The 12,679-nt window shown below is 48.1% G+C and overlaps 1 protein-coding gene across 2 annotated transcripts in view; it reads right to left on the reverse strand.

Annotated features, from left to right (window-relative positions):
• CACNA1H (calcium voltage-gated channel subunit alpha1 H) overlaps positions 1 to 10,845 on the reverse strand; it is a 231,630-nt gene extending 220,785 nt beyond the window's left edge. For both annotated transcript variants that reach the window (XM_030483014.1, XM_030483013.1), the window contains exons 1-2: positions 10,526 to 10,845; positions 9,973 to 10,253 (exon numbers count right to left, since the gene is read on the reverse strand). In XM_030483014.1, coding sequence (XP_030338874.1) covers positions 9,973 to 10,238 — 266 coding nt within the window. In that variant the 5' untranslated portion in view covers positions 10,239 to 10,253; positions 10,526 to 10,845. The remainder of the gene's footprint in view (positions 1 to 9,972; positions 10,254 to 10,525) is intronic.
• Positions 10,846 to 12,679: the final 1,834 nt, after the last annotated feature.

A 12,679-nucleotide genomic window follows, 5' to 3' on the forward strand; every position in this document is an offset into this window, starting at 1 on the left:
TGAAATAGAACACCCTTCTGACTTCCTCCCTTCCCTTACCAGTGTTGATAGAGATGGAATTAAAATCTTTAGTGGGAAGCAAGGTGAAGGAAATCCCAGCATATTTACAGACGTGGCATTTACCAGTGCCCTTGGGAATGGATCCAAATCTCTTTCCTTGGGAACATATTTAATAGGATAGCAATCTTCCTGGGGTTTGCTTCCCTTCACTGTCATCTCTCCCACCTGTCTGCCCATGCCCAGAAGCCCAAAGATGTTAAATATCAGCCCAGGAAAAAACAAGATTCAGGAAAAATAGGTGATTTTTTTTTCCCCTCTTACCTCAAAAGTTGCTCTGCACAGTTTAATCCTCCAGGCTATAAAATTCAATGAGCCATAATGTTCCAATCGCTACAAGCCGCCTAGTCCCCACCATGCCAAAGTAGCTCAGATTTAACAACAAAATTACAGTGTACATTATACCATTACAGGCTCTGCACAAACACACAAAAGGGCCTGGTACTAAGAGGCTAAGGATATTCAGTGTGTTTAGGGCTAAATCCTGCTCCTGGACCATCAGCTTACCTAACCTGGAACACATGGCTGAAGAATAGGTTCTCAGTTTCTTTTCCAAACCTAAACTGATGCTTCCCTACACTCCTCCACAGGTGGAAACCCAAAGATAATAATAAAGATCTCATGGATTTATTATTTCACCCCAGGGCTTCCATCAGCACCTCAAAGTCTGCCAGCATCTTTATGGACAAACCCAACCAAGGAATAAATTTGCTTGCTATCTACTTCCAGGCAAAAGGTTTTCACTTCTTTGCAAAGTGAAGTCCTTTTTGCTAGAAACAGGAGCATGAATACATACAAATACACATAAAAACATAGATATATTAAGTATGTAGACACAAATATTGCATTTCTGTGTTTCTCTGCTTTCCCATCAGCCTGAAACCTAAGCCTAAAGAATCTCTATTTGCAGCACCAATAGCCACAGTTTGCTTTAGCTCCTGGGGAGCTCTGCATCCTTTTCTCTCTCTGTCGTCCCTAATGAAGGAGGTGTCAGTTCATGCTTTCTCTCCTTAACCACATCAAGAAGCAGCCTGGGCTGCAGCTCCTCTGAGACAGGAGCAGATCTCTATGCAAATACCTGTGTACCCATCCCAAGTCTCAGAGGGTTTAACTGAAAAACAGAAAAATCAAAACAAAAGGCATGAGTGGAAAGGAGAGTGATAGAGATCAAAGAGTTTGGGTACACCAAGCTTCATGACGGTCCCAGGGGATGCTCTCCCCAAAAACATCCCTGTTTGTAACATTCATCCAACATCCCAGTTAATGTGATTCTCCAGCATTCTGGAACAGGACAGATGGCCCAAACATCCCATACCATAACTTGTGGTTTACGTTCTGCAGCAAGATCTACCAAATATTAAGCATTGAGGCAAATCCTCTTCCTACTTTGCACCATGAGGATGAAGGAAAGAGGCCAGGAGCAGCCACACAGCTTGAATTCACCCTCTGAAGGAACCACGATCACAAATAGATGTACACACATACAAAGTCATCTTATTTCTCCGGGTGGCTTTTGGAGGCACTGCTTCTGAGCAGAACTGCAAGATACTAGTAGCATTGTGAGAGCACAACAATTTCCATCTGTCAATTGAAATGGGCAAAATTAGATCTCGAAGCTGCACATTTAATCCATTGCCAAACTAGTCCGCCTGGTACAGTGCTCAGAACAGATTTTTATTAAGGGAAAGAAAGAGGAAAATTGTCTTTTACAGCTGTATCTTGTCAAAGCTCCCCTCCTCCTCCTGGCCAGCCAGCTCTGGAGTGACCGCTCTGATATTTCCCTGCGGCAGGAGGCTGGGAACAGCCCTGGAAGCCCGGCACAGAGCTCATCAGCCTCTAATTCACTTCCAGTTTGTCTCTATGCAGGCTGATGACTCTTAATTGCTGGTTTAAAAATACAGTGCATACCCTCATGATCTGAAGTTGGTCCAAGTTATCTTAGAAATAACTATTAGGGGAGATCACATAATAACTTTCCTCCTATCCAAGCTAAATATTCAGTTTAAAGTGTATCTTACTTAAAATCATAAGGCTGCTTCGGCAGCTGGATTAAGGGATTGGACACAAACACCAGATGCTACCTCAAGAATTAAGGGCAAAATCTGAGCTCAAGTTCTCTTAAAACATCTGTGTAAATAGAAGTAGCATATTTCTTGCATGAGTTTTAATGCTGGTGGCAAAGGTTGCTACTGCACAGGTTTGGATGCCCAGCCAGGTTGAATTCAGCCTGATGCGTGAACACAGTAAAACACACCTGCACGTCTTTGGGTGTGCAGTCCACGGAGCCAAGGCTGTACCCCTGGGACTCCTCCTTATTCACACCAGGATAAGGAAAGGGTAGACCACAAGCTACGTGCATCATGCAGTGCAAAACTAATCGGAGCTCTGTAAGTAGGCAGCTCAATGCTTCTTTTCTGCAGAAGCAATTTAAAAACAAAACACCACCACGCAGAGAAAAACGTGATTCAGAGTTCATTCATTGTAAACTAATGTCATCCTGGTTGCTCTAACGGAGTTACTCCAAACACGTCATTCAGATTGTGGCAGATAAAGCTGAGATTTTGCTTCCAAGTCAGCCCAGGTGGATGCTGGTGACTGGCCCCTTGGGAGCCAGCCTGAGCCCCAAAACCAAGTAACAAAAGCCAAGGAAAAGGTAAGCTTAAACTCAATTAGAATAAATCTAAAACAACTTTTGTATGTTAAAAAACCTCACCAAAATACTGTAAAGCATCTTAGAAACAGATGTATGATAACGGAGAAAATATCTATATCCAGCTTGGGGTTACACCGCTTAAAATTCATCTATAACATAAAGAAGAGATTTGCTATATAGGTCTTCTGCCCCCATTAATCAGCGCAGCTCAACTCATGTGATATACTGATTTATGTTCCTAAAGGATTTGCCATCTAGGCATGCTGGAAAAAATACATATGGACTCAATACATAAACCAAACTTGTAAACAAACTGCAAATTGAAACTGCATTTATTGGTTCCCACCAGATTTGAAAGGTGAGAAAAGTGAAGGCAATTGGGAAAACTTTACAAAGTGGAGTCTGGGATATATCTTGTAAATGCCTGGAAAAGTAGCAAATTAATGGCTCCGAAGGGTGATAAATCACAGCCTGAAAAAACAGAGTAAATTGTAGCTGTTTCACAGAGATTACAAGTAATCTTTAGTAAAATCTGATGCAACAAGTTAACACCTCAATTTCTCACTGGAGGGGAATATCCAGTTCAGGACAATTTAAAAAGTCACAAAACCTTATTCCATCAGACAATTCCACATTTCCATTCTCAGGTACCAGCACTGTATCTTTTTTAATTATTTCCCTTCCTTAGGAAAAGACATCCTAAACTAATTGAAATTTCTATCTCCAGTGAAACTATACGTATAGTAAATTTGGATACATGGATGCAGAGAGTTAACTTCCGAATCCATTGGCTTTTGTAGCAACAAAAGGGTGAGTAAGAACAAGGTAGGCAAAATTTTTCTAAGTGCATTTGTGAATTAAACCTGCTTGGAGATACCTGCTGCAATCCTGGCTTGGGACAACACTGAGATAAATCCCTAAAACTCTGAGAAGCTGCACACTCAGCTTGGAATTCAACCACCAGTGCAGCAGGGCCAGAGATAAATGGGGTATCTGGGGCTCCAGTAAAAGGTTGGTCTCACCAGCATAAGGGAAAGATCAGAACTGGGGGTGAGGAGGGGTTAAACATGATTCTATTTACTGAATATTATACTTCATTAAAGTCAAAGATCTAATTTTATTGTCATTACTTATCCTTCTGATTTACTTCATGCTCCTTGCCCAGATGGACCTTTTCATTCTTATTATGAATCAGCTCCATTTCATCAGACAATTTCACCAGCATCGTATCTGGTTTTATGGTTTCTCTACACTCATGCTTCTGAGCACATACAGGTATTACCTACACCACCAGTCCCTGCTGCAAAGAGCTACAGCAAAACCTCATCCTCTTTGAAAGTATTTTTGTCATTAGCTTTCTATCCCCAATTTTTTCTGTTGCAAAAGTCATTTTGAGACCAGGAGCCAAGCACCAACTAATGCCTGTTTGAGTCTGCAGAGAGCTTAACACCTTGCTCTGAGCAACCTGCCCACACTGGCATTTGTCTTAAATATCACAGACGCCAGCAGCTTTGCCATAGGACAGGGATTTCCAACACAGATCCATGCTCCTGAATCTGGCTAGAAGTCAGGAATAAAAGGCATTTCACAGAGGTACAAGCTATGAGCAACACTTAAAGAATTCAGGGTGCAATACAGAGGTCAGAGATGATGGGTTTGGGCCGTGCCAGGGATGCAGGGACCACGACAAGCCAACAAAGATAGCTTCTGTTGGTATTAAAGACAAAACCCAGGACTAAACTGTTGATGAGATGTATTGAGCCAACACAGAACACTGAAATGGAAGGAGCTGAACCACATGTGGACAACATATTTTTAGCCGAGTAACAATTTACAAGACTTTTCTTCCTCATGTTTCCTAATTGCTTGTCATTCAGTGGGAGATGCTGCTGGGTGCACAGCACCTGCGCCTCTCACCAGATTCAGTGGGCGTCGTGGATGCTGAGCAGCTCCCAGGATGAGGCCAGAAATACATCTCTTCGCTAGCGGGTTTTTCCACAGCAAGTTAAATATTTTAACTGCAATATTTATATTCGGGGATGACAAATGATGATTCGGTCAAACCCTCCCCATTGCACTTGTCAGGAGACAGCCCGAATAAGAACAGATTAAAAGCAAAGGCTTTCTGATAAAGCTCCTCAAATCTGATACATGCTTATTTATAGAGCAATCAAATGAAGTTTGTCAAACTGATGGGGAGTCCAGACCCCATCACTTATACCCACATCTCCACATGCTTCAGTGTAAACCCCCCCAAATCACAAATTGCAATGCTCCCACAGACACGGGAGCCAGAACACATCAATCGTGCAATAAGGAATGAAGAGAACTGCAAGCCTCGTGTCAGAGAACAATTTATAACACTGACAAGCAAACAGCCTACCCCAGTACAAAGAACAGGGAGACGGAGTGAAGACCAGAGTGTTAGAGACAGAGCAGATACACCATTTTGCATGAAGTGTATTTTTTCATCATCCAAGTGTATAGACACCTAAACTGAGGAATGCTTGGAAATAACACACAGGATGTTATTCTGGATGTTGGGTCTGCCCTGAAGCGCTTATAATGGCAACAGCAAGTGCTGCAAGAAGCACTTGAGAAAATAAAAATGATTAAAAAAATAAACCCCAGATTTGATGCATGCAGAGACTCTACCCAAAGACGAGAACAGAGCCAAGTCCCACAGAAATCAGCTGGCACCAACCAGCTCTGTAGCCACTTGAGAAAATAAATCAGTGGAGGGTTTTTTCTGACTAAAGCACAGAGAACTCAACCTATAATGAATCACTACATGGTTTTACGAATCACAAAATAACCAGCAAAGTTGCTTGAGCCTTATCAAAGGCCATGCTGCAAAACTGATGCTCGGTGCCATGACGGAAAGCAGTCCCAGGTTATAGCCCAGTAAAACCCTTGCAGCAATGCAACGTGTTCATGGTGCCACAAAGTCTCAAGGCATGTGGATGGTGGAGCTGCTGATGGCCACCCCAGCCCATCGCTGTGTTACACAGAATGAACCAACAAGGACCAGGACCTGCATCCAAATCCCACCTGAGGCACAGGGACTCCCAGGGATTGATAAAAGGTGACTCAACACCTCCTTGATCAACATGTTAGCAACAGCAAAATTAATATATCAAAGACAACATCCATCTGGATACAGGCAGAGCTCTGTGTTTCTGCAGAGCCATCAGTTAAACAGCGGCGCTTGGGAAGAGCAAGGAAAGGACCTCAGAGGATGGCAAAACCCAAAATCTGGCTCTATACCACCCAACGTGCTCAGAGTACACAAAGTCCCACCCACAGACCTCTATAAATAAACCCATGTAGGAGATCCAGGACTGAAAAAATAAGTTTGCTTCCAATTATACAGCTTCTTAAAAGATACAATACAACTTGACAGTGAAAACTCAATTTTAACCACTGCCCGTGCCATAAGAGCTATATTTGTGCTGATTATTTGCTCTAAACTCTCACTTATAAGGGGGTTTCTGGTTGAAGTTGGGTTTGGAGGTAACCCTGGAGCTCGGAAGGAGACTCCTGTGTGGGAGCTGTCACTTTGGAAAGCTGAAGAATGACACTACATAGCAAACAGCTCAACAAAAGTCAACCGTGACAATCAGACCCAGTCTGAATGCTTCCTGCTCCTTTGATTAAACTTCCATGGACACAACTCTCTGATTATTGCTCCCACACCTGAAAATCAGCTCCTTGTAGATCTTTTGCTTTCTGTTGTTTGAGAATTCCAAAGTTTCTTGGGTTTATTAATACAAAAACCATGCAAATGAAGGGGGTGGGGCAGGATTTTTTCCAGGTTGTTCTTAACATTCCCAAACGCAGCTATTAAAAACCCAAACGTGCATCTACTACGTCTGCCCTCTCCGTGGTTTTCCCTCCGATGCACGGATGCGTGCCTCCGGCTGGGCAGGCTCCCGGCTCCGAAAGCTGATCCCAGCCCCACCTGTCCCCCCAAGAACCAGGCAATGGCTTTTTTTAGCTATTTCTAAGCCTGGCAGTAACCCCCCCTGCTTAAGCTGCAGAGGCAAACCATGCTTTTGACCCAGCCGTGGAGGATTTCCACCTGCTCCAGGCCACAGGTCTGGGCTATCTCTGCTACTGACAAATATTTGGAGCGGCCGAGCAGCTTTCGTGGTTCAGGAGATCTGGATTGATGAGGATTTGCTGGGAGCCCCACGTGAGATGTGCTCGACAGCAATCCCCAAACCGCATTTGGGGTTTTGGATGCTGACATAGATGGTCTGAGGTGGGGTGAGGATGCCTGCCTCTGCTAGGAGCATCGCATGGGATCACCCCTGAGAACCGACAGGGACCTGAAGGGAACCGGACCCCAAACCCACAGGATGGGACAGGACACCCTTGCTTTTCAAGGCGTGCTGGATAGACAGACAACTCTGTTTGCAGCCCAGGGACACAAGGATGAAGTCTTTCTGTCTGGTGGCAGGGCGAAACATGCACAAGTTTTGGAGCTGAAACACAGCAGAGAAGATGCACAGAGATGCGCTCCCACACTGGAAAACACTCAGTGAGCATGGGGAGACAAATGACATGGACATCAGAGGGCATGGAGCGAAACCTTCTCCCCCCCTCCCCAAAATAAACCACGAAGAAAACAAAAGACAACTCTCCCAGCAAGAAAAAGCACCATCGAAGGAAGGCACCGGCTTTTCAGAGGGGTTAGTGCTACCCAGGTGAGCAAGCACCTCAGTGAAGCTCTTTAGAGTCAGATTTTAGGGGACTTCACATTCCTTCCTTTTGTAACAGAGGAAGATTTTAATGGAAATGTAAAGTTCATTATTGTGGTTTATGGATTTATGTTTCTGGGTGGGCAGAGTCACCAAAACTGCATGACTGGCCAGAAACCATCTTTTTGTTGCAGTCTTCTCTTTCAAGTTACTCTTCCCTTGGGACAGGCTCCTGGGGGAACCTCAGCCCTTACCACACCAGCCACTCCTCAAGTCACCCCATGTAGCTGCTTTCCAAGTCCCAGTCCCACAGCAACAGCTTGTTCCTGAGCTGCCTGACCCCCGGTTGCCTACGGTCTGACATAAGCCACCCACCACCCAGACACAGCACCAGCTCCTGAGCAAGACACACATCTCCTCGCTCCGAGGTTGCTCATCACAGCTTCATTAAGCAGCTTCAGAAGTCACAACCACCGACAACACGGGCGCTCTCACCAAGAAACTTAGAAGTCAACACCGAACGATTATTCTCCCTGCGACATGTGGGACTGCTGGCAACCAGGAGAAGGGGGAGAAAATCCCAGCAAGGAGCTATTTTTGCTGGGAATAGGAGTCCCTTTTGCTGCGATACATCGTGAGCTTCATTCTGCTACAACCAAAACATACCGGCGCTGACAGCAAGAACACCACAACACAGGGCTGATGGAGTCATATTAAATTTTGGCTTCACTATTAACCCACCGTCAAAATTTCCACCTAATGTTTTGTCAGATGGGTAAGTTTTGTAAAGGAACTCGCTCTCCTGTGAATTCTGAGGTGATGCTGAAAGGCAAAATCAAAGCAGAGCCTCATCCTGCAGCAGCATGAGCACACCTGAACTCTCTTCCACACAACCTCCCTCACTCCATGCTGATGCTGCTTTGCTCTCCTCCTGCTGCCAGTTCATTTTCCAGCTGTATCAGCTTTGGGGATGCCAAACCCAGAGCACATGTAGGAGAGTGAGATCCCACCAAAAAAGCTGAAGGAGAAGGCTTCTCCCTCCCACCTGCCCCCAAAGTTTTGAAACAGGATAACCTGCTTTAAGGGACGAGATCCATCTTGACTCCCTCTCAGCTCCAAGAGAGCACAGTGTCCTCCCCAAACCCCTCCAGGACCAGCTTTCTCACTTTCTTGTTATGGAACCACCATTTACATTTAATATCTACATAACTAAAGCTTCGCTGAGGAGAGGAACTACTTGTTTACATCTCCCTTCCATCTGCACGCGTGTATGTGCCCGGTTCCCCCCTTGCAACGGTGCCAAGTGGAAATCTCTCTGCACAAATCTCTCTGCTCACATAAGCCTAGTTCCAACAAGAGGAGCCCCAAGGCCTTAAATATTGTGGGGTTTCCCTCTGATTATTTTTCCCAATAACAATCCAAAGCAGCATTCAGGGAAGGATTGTGCAATTCTTCCTCACAACAACGCTCGATTTGGGGGTGTTGCTGAGGAGAACAGTGAGCTCAGATGCACACGGTTAACTGAAGTGAGATCAATAATAACCATATTAATAAATAATGCTTTTAATAGCAGCAGCAGGATGTAGGCAGCAAACTGCAGGCAGGTATCGGGGACAGGTAAAAGCATGAATTATCTGCACCATGTCAATGCTTCTGAGCTGATGTGCAGAGCAAAGCTAAAAGCTCACTTTCTGAAGATTACCAAGACAGACTGACAACTCTCTGCTTGCACACAAGCATTTCGGGTAAAATTCAATTTGCTGCATGTCACAGCTCAGAGGAGCACGCTGCTCTTTCTTATTTAACATTAATAAACCAGGTAACGGGCATAGGGAAGGGGGAGCGATTTAGAGGTTTGACTGTCCATTCCCTTCCCTGCCTGCAAGTTGCAAAAGAACAAAAGCAAAGGGGAGTTTTTGGGACCCGAGGCATGTGCCTTCTCCAAAGCAACTCTAACCCACTCCATTTCTCTGTGAGGAGAAGGCACACACAAGCTCCGAGCTGCTCTCTTATATAAACAGCGCGAGGGTCAGCGCCTGTCTGAAATTCCCCACTGTGACTAAAATAAATATGAGATTGTCCTTAAACTTTGCTCCTTGTCACCCCACCAGGAGGTAAGTGAAGTTGAGGGGTTCTCCCCTTTGTGGGTCCTGGAGGGCTGTGGCTCAGCACCGTCCAACCCCAGCGCAATGCTAATGCTGAGGCCAAGCGCCTCGTCCTATCGCCCTGTCCCTCTCGCTCCCACATGAGATAGTGGGACAAGACTGGTGCAGGCGAGGGGACCTCAGTGTGCGTGTCCCCCAAATGAAGCCATTGGGATGAGCACGGGGGGACACATTCCCTGCCTGTCCCACTTCTGCAGACCCCCACATCCCACTTCCTGAGGTGGGAATCGGGACAGCACAGAGGCACTGGGGACTCCACGGGCTTTGTGGCATCACCATGTGCCCGAGGGAGCAGTGAGCCCCCGGGGACGCAGAACACCGACGGGGTGCGAAGGGGGGTCCCGGTGGGGGGTATCCCGGTGGAGGGGTGCGGTGTCCCTCGGGGAAAGGATATGGATTACAGACCAGCCTGAGGCACCAGCTGCGCGGGCGGGTGGTTTGCTTGAGGCAGAAGAAGGCGGTGGGTGCCAGCGCCGGGTAAGGCACCTGCTCCTCCTCCTCGGAGGCCAGGTCGGGCGGCGGGTCGCGGCCGGGGGAACTGCCGGAGCCGGCATCCTCCGGCGGCTGCTCGGCGGGGCGGCGCGGCGGTACGGTGATGGGCACCCGCACCTCGCCGCCGGCCGGGCGCGGCAGCGGCTCCGGGCTCTCGCCATCAGTCATGGTAGCAGCCGGGACCTGCGGGGCAAGGGCAGGGGGTCAGGGGCGGCGGCCCCCCCCGGAGCGGGGCGCGGCTCCCACCTGGCCCCGGCGCTCCAGACACAACAAAGACGGGCGAGGAAAGGAAGGGGGGAGTCGAGCCTTCACCCGGGCGCGGCCGTTCCCGCCCCCCGGGGAAGCCGGGATCCCCCTCTGCAACCCCCAGGGTGCCCCCACCCAGCGGCTTTTTCCTTTGTATTTATGGAAAATGGATAGGAATGGGGATATTGGGGAGGATGTGGGTGTCCTACCTTAGTTTGGCGGAGCGCGGTGTCCCCAGGAGCATAGCCGTGCCTTTCCAGTTCACATGGGACCAAGGCAGCAATCGGGGCGCCGGGAAGCGGCGGATCTTCCCCCCTCCCTCCCCTCACACACCACCCCCTAAATCCAACGAGGGGAGGGCTGGGGCTCGGCGTGCGGCGCTCGCCCGCGGGGATGGAGGATGGAGAAGGAGGGGTGGTGGTGGGGGCCCTTCCCGAGCCGAGCGGAGCCTCTCCCGACGGTAATCCCAAAGAGCGAGCAGGCAGCTCCGCAGCCGCTCTTCCAAAGCTTCAGCCGCGCTGAACAGGAAACTTCGGATTTACCGGGGGAGGAGGGAGAGGAGAGGGGAGGAGAGAGGCGGAGGGGGCTGGGAGAGCGCCGGGGGCGGGCAGCCGGGAGGAGCCGGGGGAGCCCCGGGGGGTCGGGACCGGGGGAGGGGGGGCACCGCCCGCACGGTCCCACCCGCACGGTCCCACCCGCGGCCACGCTGCTCTCTCCTCACTCCTCCGCCTTTGTTCAGGCTCCGGGCGATGCGTGGCCAAGGGCAGGTCTCTCAGGCCCTCTTGGGGAGCCACCCCCACGAGTGGAAGACGGCGGGGCGGGTGCGGGGAAGAAGAGGTGAACCCCCACCGCGGGCAAAGGACTTTGCAAAGCCGGTGTAGGGGAACCGAGGGCTACGAGGATGCCACAGCCCCCTAAAACCCGGCTTGCCCCCCCCCCCCCCCCCTTCCAGGGCCTTAATTCATTAGTTTTAATAAATAAATGTATAAGCCCAAGTGAGAGATCGGAGCATTTTAATAAATAAAGCTCGGCTCTTCAGCTGCTGTGATTTTTAGCTGAGTAGCTAATCTTCTCAAGGGCTTAGCTTGGAGGGATCAGAATAAACAGATAATAGAAAAGTCGTTACAGGCACCATCCCCTTAAACTCTGCTTAGGAAGTTTTATTCTTTTGAGTTCTTTCAAATTCTGTGAATTATATATATATGTCTTATGAATGTAGTGCAGGTGGAGGGGGGGGAGAGATGAAAAAACGTTAGCTAGACACATTCCCCTCAACTGGAATGTTTAAAAGAGTTCATTATATACCAGCACATTCAATTTGCAAATGCAGTTCCCGATGCTATTCTTCATGGTTAATAACTGGGAATTGATTGAAAAGAGAGGTCATACAGCTTTCAAAGCAGAAAAAGCTGAGCCTAATGGGGCTAGTGAGGAGATGGTTTTACATACACACTTTCAATGGTTGTTTTATTAGATGTTTGCAGGTTGTGATTAACAGTATGTGGCAATTTTATTATTGAACAAACAATGCCTCTGACAAGCAGGACACAGCCTAAAGAGAACTTGAACTGTGCAAAGAAGAGATTGCACTTGGAGTTTCCACACGTTTATACCAGCTAATTAGGGCAAATCAGAAATTACTGTGGGAAGGGAAGGTTTGTGGGTGAGTTGGTGGAGCTCTCCTCAAGCAAACAGTCTTCCACTCAAATTATCCTGCTCAGGAATATGACCTTTCCAGGGAGAAGGGGAAGTTTACTAAAATGGGAATCAGGAGGAGGGGGGCCAAGGCTCCAGAGCAAGCTTTCTCCCAAAGGCAGAAGCTGTTCAGGCAATAAACTTCCCTCGGTGCCTCCCCTCCTGCTCTGTGTCTGGAGAGCAGGATGCTGCTCCCATGACTGACAAATCCATCTTCAAAGCTCATTCCCAGCCAGCTGTCCCTGAGCACCGGCTCCTGCCCTTCCCCACGCACAGGCTGGGTGGAAGCTCAAAGCTGCCGCGGCTGCACACATCCATCCCAACACCAGAGATATGGCAAGCCGGGCATTTCCAAGGTCTTAACCTGTTGCCTCGAGAGTATATAAAGCCTTATTAATAAGCTCCATGCAATGATGGTGGCTGAGAAGGACTTTTATTGTAAAACAGAGCATTTTGAAGAAGACTAGTAAAGAACACCCAGAGAAGCTGTGGCTGCCCCATCCCCTGCAGTGTTCAAGGACAGGGCTTAGAGCAACCTGGTCTAGTGAAAGGTGTCCCTGCCCATGTCCTTGGAACTGGAAGGGAACTTACAGTCCCTTCCAACCCAAACCATTCAATGATAATATGAATAGGCCCACTCCTGACCCCAGTGGGGGTTTTTGGCTCCT

This window comes from Strigops habroptila, chromosome 4 (assembly GCF_004027225.2).
Source record: "Strigops habroptila isolate Jane chromosome 4, bStrHab1.2.pri, whole genome shotgun sequence".
NCBI classification, from domain to species: Eukaryota; Metazoa; Chordata; class Aves; order Psittaciformes; family Psittacidae; genus Strigops; species Strigops habroptila.